The sequence below is a fragment of the Mustela erminea genome, chromosome 5 (assembly GCF_009829155.1).
Source record: "Mustela erminea isolate mMusErm1 chromosome 5, mMusErm1.Pri, whole genome shotgun sequence".
In the NCBI taxonomy this organism is placed as follows: domain Eukaryota; kingdom Metazoa; phylum Chordata; class Mammalia; order Carnivora; family Mustelidae; genus Mustela; species Mustela erminea.
This window is the reverse complement of record NC_045618.1, coordinates 51,800,158-51,811,102: the sequence shown is the minus strand read 5'-3', so window position 1 is coordinate 51,811,102 and position 10,945 is coordinate 51,800,158. Positions and strand designations below refer to the sequence as shown.

The following is a 10,945-nucleotide window of genomic DNA, read 5'->3' as shown; positions in this document are numbered from 1 at the left end:
AGGTTTTTTTTTTTTTTTTTAAAGAAAGTAATAAAAGGGCAAGAGATTTCAAGTGGGTTAGTTTGGGGAAAGCCTGAGGAGCTGCCATTTGACCAGAGGCCTGGGTAAATAACTACATGGCCATGAAAAATAAGGAGACTTGGTAAGTTTCTGAATTCTTGGTAATGATGTGTGAGTCAGCAAGAAGGAGACATCATTTAAGAATGTTTATTTCAGTTTTAAAAAAGCAGAATCTAGGGGCGCCTGGGTGGCTCAGTGGGTTAAAGCCTCTGCCTTCTGCTCAGTCGTGATCCCAGAGGCTTGGGATCAGCCCCACATCGCATTGGGCTCTCTGCTCAGCAGGGAGCTTGCTTCCCTCTCTCTCTGCCTGTCTCTCTGCCTACTTGTGATTTCTGTCTGTCAAATAAACAAATAAAATCTTAAAAAAAAAAAGCAGAATCTAGGAATTTGTTATGGATTACAGAGAGTTTAATAATAAAGAAAAAAGCCTTATTTGGATATTCAGAGTAGAACATTAAAATAGCATCAACATTGAAATAGACATTAAAACAATATTCCAGGGGCACCTGGGTGGCTCAGTGGGTTAAAGCCTCTCCCTTCGGCTCAGGTCATGATCCTAGGGTCCTGGGATCGAGCCCCGCATCGGGTTCTCTGCTTAGCGGGGAGCCTGCTTCCCCCTCTCTCTGCCTGCCTCTCTGCCTACTTGTGATCTCTGTCTGTCAAATAAATAAATAAAATCTAAAAAAAAAACCCCAAAAAACAAAAAAACAAAACAAAAAACCCCAATATTCCAAACAAATAACTGCAAATTTCCCGTATTAGTTCCTTCAGTCCCATACAACTAATTCTTATTCTGCTAGATCTTGCGTAAGCAGTCCCATGAAGTTGTTTGCTAATTGACCAAGAGTTCTGGAAATTTTGGCTCAATCCACTGGTTTGGTATGAAAGTTGTCTAAATATTATTAACTCAAAAACCTGTCCTTAGAAATCTATGCTTTAAAGGGCCAATGGCTTGAAGTATCTAGTACAGTCCTTTTTCACAAGGCTCTGACACCACCTTTTATCAAAGACACAAATTCTCATTGGTATTTATAACGGAGCCTTCAGGCCAGCAATAAACAAAAACTACCTATGGGTGACAGAACCTTAAAATGCCCGTGGTTAGTTTATAGCTGATAATCTTCAGATGTGAAAATGTAGGAAGTTTCATAATAAGAATAATGCACCTCACAAGGAAATTTGGTTGTTTCTTTGGAATGTAAAACAGTAATAAAAGCCATTTCAAAAAAAACTTTAGACAATATGTCTTTAAAGATAGTTAAGCCTATTTCAAAGTAGTCAGTGCGTGTTACTTGTGCTGATTGATAAAAATGGATGAATGTAATATTTATAGAAAATGCAACCCAGAATATTACTGAGCTGGCGTCTTTCCTAGCAGAGGTGTAGGATTTAGATATAATTTGGGGAGTTCGTTCTGTAAACTTTGTTGGTTCTGGAAGTTCCTGTCGCACTAGAGTAGGGATGGTTGTGGTCTGTTTTATTGATCATATGTTATTAGCAAAACCCCTCCAACATTACAGAAGGTGCCAAAATCACTCAGTTAGAAAGAACAGGATGCAGGGCCATAACTCCCCAGAGGATCATCTACTAAACGGAACCAGGGCTAGACAGGGCCTACACCAGACAAGCCCAGACCAGGGTGACTGCAGAAATTAGAGGTGACAAAGAAGTATAAGGATGAAAGATCTGGGGTCACTTGAGTGGCTCAGCTTGTTGGACATCTGCCTTCCCCTTGGTCATAATCTCAGGATCCTGAGATCAAGTCCTATGTCAGGCTCCTGGCTCAGTGGGGAATCTGCTTCTCCCTCTGCCTGCTGCTGCCCTGTTTGTACTCTCTGACAAATAAATCAATAAAATCTTAAAAAAAAATAAGAAAGAAAAAAAGAAAAGAAAAATCCAGCACCAGTTAGAAGGGTTGAGTTCTATGGATTTCACCAGGTTTATGTGAGTTCATTTTATAAATGTGAATTATCATGATTCTTACTAAGAACCGAAAATATCCATCTTATATGAGATACATATTTTTAAGATTGTTTGGGGCATCAGTGATAACCAGTTGTTCTCTAGATCCATGAGGAAATGACTTCAATAGGACCAGACCATCAGGGGCAAGATAGATGGGATAAAAGAAGGAACAACTGGTGGGATCCTATAGGTCAGAGTCCTGCCCCCATTCTACTGCCTCCTAGCTATGTGGCCCGAGGCAAGTCACTTACCTCGAGATTACTGTAAAACAAGAGAAATAATTTTAGTTCCTTTTACTTGTTGAGGAAGTTGTAAGGGTCATATAAGGTCATTTAGGTGAAAGTAAACTAAAATGCAAAGCCATCTGATTAGGTCCTCAGAAAGCCTAAATGCCACCATTGTATGAATTGAAAGGAAAGGCACTTCCTCTGGGTGAAGTCAGCTCTGCACCAGTTTGCACAGTTTGTTGCACAGAGCACAGTTAGGTTCTGGTCTCTACGTACTGCATGGCTGGCCACCCCGAGCACAGAGTAAACTTCAAAACAGTTTCTTTCTTCCTTCCTTCCTTCCTTCCTTCCTTCCTAGATTTTATTTATTTATTTGACAGAGATCACAGGAAGGCAGAGAGGTAGGCAGAGAGGGAGGGGGGAAGCAAGCTCCCCGCTGAGCAGAGAGCCCTGAGGTGGGGCTCCATTCCAGGACCCTGGAATCATGACCCCAGCCAAAGGCAGAGGCTTTAATCCACTTAGCCACCCAGGCGCCCCTGTAGAACGGTTTCTGCATGGGAAATGACACTGCGTGGGAGCACCAGGAAGCGTTCCCTAACAAGATGATTGCCTGGTCTCCTCCATGGCTAGGTCCCTTTGGGTTTCGTGGGTCGGGCTAAACCAACACCAGGCTCTGCACACTCCTGAGCACTCTGCAGTCCTAACGGAGGTCCTTGTTTGAGCATAGGGTTATCTCAAGTAACCTGTCTGTCTCTGAAAAATGCCTCCCACCCCACTGGCCCCACTCTGAACCTAGGTGCATCTGGAGGGCATGTGTGTGATGAAAACCCTGGGGAAAAAAGGCAATGGCTCGTTTGGGACCCACATCAAAGTTGAATTCGTAGTGAATTGATGTTCACTTTCCCTTCTTTTGTTTTTATGTTTCTCATCCTGAGAAACTCCTCGTAGTTTGGAGAACATCCAGCTGGAGGCTGAGCTGGTTTCACACCCATCCAGTCAGCTGTCACTAGGCAGAAGCAGCTGCCACTGCAGGGTGAGGGAAAAGCTCCCGTGTGCCCAGTGGAGGAGTGTGCTGACCATTGCTAATTCTTGCATAACCAAGTGCTTCTCAACCGCATCCCCAAATCCGGGCTTTCATAGCAAAGACGCTGTACCTCCCTTTCACTACCCTGAGGTGTGATTCTCAGATGCAATCACAGGGATTCACACTTACCCCCAGGCAACTCGTCTTTGGAGTCCGAGCACTCAAACATCGTTGCTCCAACAAGTCTTGCCTTTCACTCCTGCATTATTGGTTTTCTTCTCTGCTTAGTCTTTATTATCTGTAAACAAGCTGTTGTTGTCTTTTCTTAAAAACAAAACAAAGTAGAAAACCAACCTTCTCTTGACCCTTATGCCCTTTCAGTCTCATACTTTAGATACCTGTTCATATGCTGATGGCTCTGAAATTTGTAGCTCCAGCTCACACTGGTCTGCTGTACAGTCTCCTATAGTCACTATATTTAACTACCGCCTGACATCTCGACTTGAAAATTTAATACGGGTGTTGAATTTAACATCCACACAGGGCTGAGTGGGGTGGAAGAAGACCACAGGCTAGATATCCTGTGTAAATAACCGTGTAGGTAAGGGTCCTATGTGTGCAGACATGTGTTTCTCCATACTGTTAGTAAACCATCTATAATGAGGCTTGACACTTAATATAAGTGTTTATTTTGCAAAAATTATTGGTTCATAGGAAGTTGCCAAGATAACACAGAGAGCTCTAATGTACCCTTCACCCGCTTCCTCGTGATTACATCTTACGTATCCACATGATGTGTGAGATTGACAGTAGCATAATGTGTGTGTGTGTGTGTGTGTGTGTGTGTGTAGTTCTGTGTCTTTTTATTTTATGTGTTGATTTATGTAGTCACTGCTGCAAACAAGATACAGAATGACTTCATCACCACCAAGATTTCCCTTGTGTGGGTGTCTGGCTAGCTTAGGCAGTAGAGCGTGGGACTCTTGATCTTGGGTCCTGAGTTCGATGGGTGTGGATATTACTTAAAAACAAAACAAAACAAAACAAAAACCCTACAAAAGGACCTCCCTTGTAGTACCTCCTTAGAGTCACATCTGTGTCCTTACGCCCACCATTCAAACCCCTGACACTGTTCTCCATATTGCATGGATGTCATCTAAATGGAGTTATAGGGTACACGGCCTTTGATGTTATTATTTCTTTCATGCAGCGTAATACCTCTGAGATCCATGCAGGTGATTCGGAGTGTCAGCAGCCCATCTCTCTTTACTGCTGAGTAGGACTGCGTGCTGTGCATGCCTTCCAGTTTGTTTAGCCCCTCACCCAGTGGAGGACATGTGGGCTGTTTCTAGTGTGGGCTAATACAAATGAAATGCTGTTAACATTCATGTACAAGTTTCTGGGTGGACATATGTTTTCATTTCTCTGAGATAAATGCCCAGGAGTGTGATTGCTGAGTTGTAGGATAAGCATGTAGTTAGTATTTTTAAAAAATCTGCCAAACTATTTCCCAGGTAATAGTACTATTTATATTCCCATCAGCAATATACAAGAGATCCAGTTTTTTCGCATCCTTGCCAGTGTTCCGTATTATCACTACTTTTTTTTTTTTTCATTATAACCATTCTGATAGATGTGTAGCAGTGTCTTCCCACCGAAGGTCCCTGGACTTGTTTCTCTGCAGTCCTGTCCCACCTGGTATTCTGCTGCATGAACTCAAGTTGCCTGGTCCTCCTTGGACTCTCAGTTCCATCTCCTCGTCTCGAAGACTGAGAGGCTCCGTCCACATCCTGGTCTCTGTGCCATCTGGCCCAGAAACTCTCCACAGGGAGTAAGTTGGAGGAGTAGGCTCATCCCTTTGTTTCCCCTCTCTCAGTGATCGCTGGACTTCATCACCTTTGTCCAATGTGTTAAAAGTCTATTATTTCATATTATTTGCCCATTATTCCAGGAGTTTTAGGCAAAATCCAATCACTGTTCCTCCATCCTGACTACAAGTGGAAGTCCATTACTTTTTTAAGTCCACATTTTATTTTATTTATTTTTTAAAGATTTTATTTATTTGAGAGAGAGAGGGTGAGAGAGTGCACATGAGTGGGGGTGGGCAGAGGGAGAGGGAGAAGAAGGCTTCCGGCTGAGGAGGAAGCTCAATCAGGTCTCCCTTGATCCTAGGACTCCGGGATCATTACCTGAGGGAAAGCAGACAGCCAACCATCTGAGCCACCCTTTTTATTTTTTTTTAAGATTTTATTTATTTATTTGACAGAGATCACAGACAGAGATCACAAGTAGGCAGAGAGGCAGGCGTGGAGGCAGGTGGAGAACAGGCTCCCCGCTGAGCAGAGAACCGGATGCGGGGCTGGATCCTAGGACCCTGGGACCATGACCTGAGCAGAACACAGAGGCTTTAACCTACTGAGCCATCCAGGCGCCCTTTATTTATTTATTTGAAAGAGAGACAACAGAGAGTGGAAGAGAGAGTGAGCATGAGGAGGGAGGGGGTACTCAGGAGAAGATTCTTTATGTCCTCTTCATGTTACCGGTAGACCTCACTGGACTGAATGGGCAGAATGGGCACCACCACAAGTAGATGGTGAAATGTAATAAACGCCTAGTGTGAAGTAAGTGCTCAGTATTGTTTAGTTGTTGCTATTATATTCCTAAATTATCAACGTCAGCACTGCAAAAGGCCAGCCAAGTGGACGCTGCCAATCACAGAGGCAGCTCCCAGACCACTGTTTGAAAACTCCTGCCTGAATGACAAAGCAAAACATCCTCCTAAAGAATTTTGTTTATGTCCAGAAGGGGTTTTTATAGCTCCTCAGTAATCTCCAGAGTGATTTAAAAAACATCTTCTGCTGTCACTTTTAGCTAAAGACGTGAATAGGATCAGCATTGTTACCCTCCCGGTTTTTCTCACCCAGGCTACAGGGACTGGTAGTGATGGTGCTGCTTTGGATTGGTCTCATCTAGGGCTAAATTACCAGGTTTGCAAAATGTGGATGTTCTGATGGGAATGTGGATCTTGGTTGGGTTGGAAACAGGGAGAAGGGAGTGGAGGGCAGTGCTAGGCTTAAGGTACTTGCAAATTCATGGTTGCTTCAAATATTCCAATGTTCAAATGAAGTCATGATCCAAGTCTAAAATGTAAGAAGCAAAATAACCATGTTGGAGAGTTGACCCAAATAAAGGCCAAGGATCTTGACGTGCTAGAAACTAACAGGAAAGGGCTGAAGGATGTACATGTGGAGAATATTAAACAGTGACTTGATCTGAGCTTCATGGTAAGGTCAGGCTTCAGTAAAGCTCAGGATAGTGGGTGGAACTCGGGAGTGGGACAACTGACCAGACAACACTGTCTGCAGTGTCCCAGGCTAGAGCGATTTCCTGCCTTGGATATCTGTCTGTCCAAATAGACTTACTTCAAAGTGTCTGTGGGAGCAGAGAGAATTGAGTGAGTGTTTATCAGTGCTGGTGGGAGGAATGGATGGTGGGTGGGCTTGGGAATTAAGTCTGGGTTTAAGAGCACAGGGACCGGCAGAAACCAACCATTTTTCTACAGACCAGCATCCAGGGCACTTTTCAGGAAGAAGGAAACCCTGGGAGGGAAGAGCTTGGGGAACAGGAGAGCACAAAAATCTCTGAAACTACTTAGGTGTGGAGGTAAGTCCTTGTAGTGTTGAGTGCCCCAGGGAACAAGACAGGAAGTTCTTCTTTAGAAAACATTTTTTTAAATATCGAAAATTTTCAACTTTAAAGGAAAGTTACAATGATAATACGAAGAACTCCTGAATATCCTCTATCCAGATACATAATTTTAAAAACTTTTCCCACACATTAACAAAAATCATTTTCTTTCCTTCTCTGCAAACTCATGTATACACATACATGTAATCTATATTTTGAACGATTTGAGTGTAGGCTGCGTACAGTATGCCCCTTTGTTCCATAATATTTCAGGCTTCATTTTTTTTAAAGAACAAATACACCCTTTTATAAAGTGGGGTTTTTTTTAGTTTTTATATTTTAAAGGATTTTATTTATCTAATTGACAGAGAGAGACAGTGAGAGAGGGAACACAAGCAGGGGGAGTGGGAGAGGGAGAAGCAGGCTTCTCACCAAACAGGGAGCCCAATGTGGGGCTCGATCCTAGGACCCTGGGATAATGACCTGAGCCAAAGGCAGACGCTCAACGACTGAGCCACCCAGGTGCCCCAAAGATACTCTTTCTTTTTTTTCCCAAAGATACTCTTTTAAATAATCATAGTATAATTTTCAAATTCAGTATAGCAAACATTGATATAATCCTATCTATTCCACAGACTATATCCTAGTTTATCAATTGTCTTGATGTTCTTTACAGAAATCTTTTTTTTTTTTTTTTTTTTCTGGGAGGAAGTGTCTTTGATAGTGGGATGAAACTGACCTCACAGGACAAAGATACATGTTTTTTCCTCTCAGCACTCATTGGGGTCTTTATTAGTAAGGGAATCCCAGGAGGTCAGTTTTGGAGTTTGGGGGACTTTTTTTGTTTGTTTGTTTCATTCTTATGCCATTTCCTCCCTAAGAGTACAAAACTAATCAGCAGGAAATACCCAAGTGCTAAGAGATCTTTAGTAGTAAAAGAGTTCTGGCATTGATACCATGCATGTAGCTTTAACAGGGTCCCGAGATGTGAAATTGGGCATTGCCTCCCCCTCAAAGCCCCACCTGTCCCTATCATGTAGCCTCTGCTTAGGGCTTAGGAGTAAGAATGGACCATAGTGCTTTTTCTATTTCTTTTTATCTTTTGAGGGGAAGGATGAGTAGAGAGGTTTTTTTTTAACAAAAATTAATTTGGGATAAAAATAGAGAGATAGTCTCCTATGGCAATTCTAGTCCTTTACTGAGAATAAGGTTTTCTATAAGAATTCCTCTTAAAGGGGCCCCTGGGTGGCTCAGTCAGTTGAGCTGCTGCCTTTGGCTCAGGCCATGATCCCAGGGTCCTGGGATTGAGGTCTGCATCGGGCTCGCTGCTCTGCAGGGAGCCTGCTTCTCCCTCTCCCTCTCCCTGCTGCTTTGCCTACTTGTACTCCCTATCTCTCTCTGTCAAATAAATAAATAAATAAAACCTATTTATTTATTTGACAGAGAGATCACAAGTAGGCAGAGAGGCAGACAGAGAGGAGGAAGCAATCTCCCTGCTAAGCAGAGAGCCCGATGCGGCGCTCGATCCCAGAACACTGGGATCATGACCTGAGCCAAAGGTAGAGGCTTAACCCACTGAGCCACCCAGTGCCCCAGATAAATAAAATCTTTAAAAAAAAAAAAAAAAAGAAAGAATTTCTCTTAAGGAAAGTATGACACTGTAATTGCTTGTCTTCTCAACTATTCTCTTGGGTTATTTGGAACTAATATTTGTGTAGGAGCCACTTTAGGTCAACTTTCCCCACTGATTCCCCATATGCAAACCAATTTCAGAACTGCTTCTCCTGGTCACCTACACATTATTACACAGCAACAGGAATGTTGTGGGGAGGGACCAGAGAAACAGGAAAAAGACAAGAAAGAATCTCTGCCAGGAGGGTAACGCTGAGGAGGGAGGAGACCCCGAAGACTATGGAGTCAGTGTTTAGTAGGGAGTCTAGGGCCCCTCCTGGAGCCAAGTTGCATCTCAAAGTCAGCCCTTCTTTATCCCTTCCGCCCTCCAGGAAAAATGAAGCTGACTCTGGTGCAGATCTTCTTTATGATGTTGCTGCTCCTGCTGGGCCTGGGACTTGGCCTGGGGCTGGGGCTGCAGATGGCTGCAGCAGTCCTACAGGAGAGCGATCAGACCCTGAGCGAGCTGTGGTCCAGTGACTCCGAGGACAAGACCAAGGCCACTCAAGGAGAGGGCAGCCAAACTACAGAAACCTTGCTGGTTAGCAACAAAGGAGTGGTGCAACCGGGCTGGTCTGAAGACACCGTCCTTGGGGAAGACGAAGTTCAGGGAAGCAAGATGCTCAGAGCTGAGCCTCTCCTTCCCAGCCACAAAGACTACCTTAGGTCTGACTTGATGACCAGGGAGTGTAACAGCCTGATGTCACACAAGCTGAAGGAACACAACCGCACGTGCATAAGCCAGTACACGTTCATCCACGAGGATCTGGATACAGTCAAGGCTGTCTGTAACAGTCCTCCAGTTGCCTGTGAGCTCAAGGGGGGCAAATGCCACAGAAGCTCCCGTCCTTTCGATTTGACGCTCTGCAGGCTGTCCAAACCAGGCCAGGTCCCTCCTCACTGCAATTACCTCACTGTCATTTTTGAAAAGTATATTATTATATCCTGTAATGACTCGAAGTTCCAGATAACGTCTGGACAATGAAACAACTTACCTTCTTCATCCTTCCTCTTCACCCTTCTCCTCTTTCTCTTCCTTTTCACTTCTCTCTCCTACTGGTTTCCTCCTCCCTGGTGTTCTGGATAAAAAGGTTCTGGGAAGAGAGGCTGGCCTCCTCTGGATCATTCTCCCCTGAGAACACAGGGCTTCTTTTCCCCCAGGCTTCACCCAACTTGCAGTTCGTTCCTAGGGCTAGAGGTGAAAGAATAGGATAACGATCTGTAGTGTCTCTAGGTCTTCCCGTCTGCCCTGCTCTGGGAGGAGATAAGTGAAGAACTGCTCTAGTTTCTGTGGTGACTCTGGTCCTCAGCCTGTTTCCCAGTCCCTTTGTCTTTGGGTGTGGACTGTAAGAGGTTGACGCATCCTCCACCCACGTCCTTCCCTGCTGCAACCATCACAGGAACCTCCTGGGCTTTCCACACGCACCTGTGAGCTGCGGATGGAAATGAGTGACTCAAGCTGTGACTGCACCTGGTAAACCACGTGGGTCAGGTTTTTTTCTTGCAGCCCTCGAAAGAGAGGACTAGTCGTCGGGCTGTGCTGGGAAGGTGCTGAGTGGCACAGACAGAGCTAGAACATGTGATGGGGCAAGGACAGTGCTCTTTCATTTGACCCTTCTCAACTTTTTTCTCTCTCCTCCCATCTTCTACTATCTGCCCTTTTGTCTTGCTTCTTTTTCCATCTCTTTGTTTTTTTCTTTTACATACCCCTCTTACCGCCAACCCCCTTCCTCTGTTTTCCTTTTCCTCTACTTTTTGGGCGCTCCCTGTTCGTTCTCTGAATCCCTTTAGAAATTCATTCAGCCACTTAAGTGTCAGACTCTAGATTTCAGCTTGGGTTACGATCTCAGGGTAGTGGGATTGAGCACTGCCCCCCAGCTCTGTCCTCAGTGGGAATTCTCTTCTCTCCCTCTGCCCCCATCCCCTGCTTGCAAGCACGCTCTTTCTCAAATAAATAAATTCATCTTTAAAAATAAAGAAATTCGGGCGCCTGGGTGGCTCAGTGGGGGTTAAGCCGCTGCCTTCAGCTCGGGTCATGATCTCAGGGTCCTGGGATTGAGTCCTGCGTCGGGCTCTCTGCTCAGCGGGGAGCCTGCTTCCTCCTCTCTCTCTGCCGGCCTCTCTGCCTACTTGTGATCTCTCTCTGTCAAATAAATAAATAAAATCTTTAAAAAAAATAAAAAATAATAAAAATAAAGAAATTCATTCAGCCAACATGGATGATTTATGCTATGCCAGTTAAGAAGGTGCAGGTCCTATAGTCTAAAGAGTCTGGCATAGGGAGTTGAGGGAGGACAGAGAAAGAGAGCTC

At 44.3% G+C, this 10,945-nt stretch overlaps 1 protein-coding gene across 2 annotated transcripts; it reads left to right on the top strand.

Moving 5' to 3' along the window:
- The first annotated feature begins 6,437 nt into the window (after positions 1-6,437).
- Positions 6,438-10,544, top strand: RNASE10 (ribonuclease A family member 10 (inactive)). 2 transcript variants are annotated; one of them, XM_032343139.1, is made up of 2 exons: positions 6,438-6,730; positions 8,967-10,544. In XM_032343139.1, the coding sequence occupies exon 2, from the start codon at positions 8,972-8,974 to the stop codon at positions 9,617-9,619; it is 648 nt and encodes a 215-aa protein (XP_032199030.1). In that variant the 5' UTR covers positions 6,438-6,730; positions 8,967-8,971; the 3' UTR covers positions 9,620-10,544. The 2 variants fall into 2 exon arrangements, with proteins under 2 accessions (XP_032199030.1, XP_032199031.1); XM_032343140.1 differs by lacking the exon at positions 6,438-6,730 and adding an exon at positions 6,743-6,939.
- The last annotated feature ends 401 nt before the right edge of the window (positions 10,545-10,945 follow it).

Bases quoted from the DNA above. Each gene is read 5' to 3' on its own strand.
- RNASE10 (XM_032343139.1), top strand. From the start codon at position 8,972: ATGAAGCTGACTCTGGTGCAGATCTTCTTTATGATGTTGCTGCTCCTG.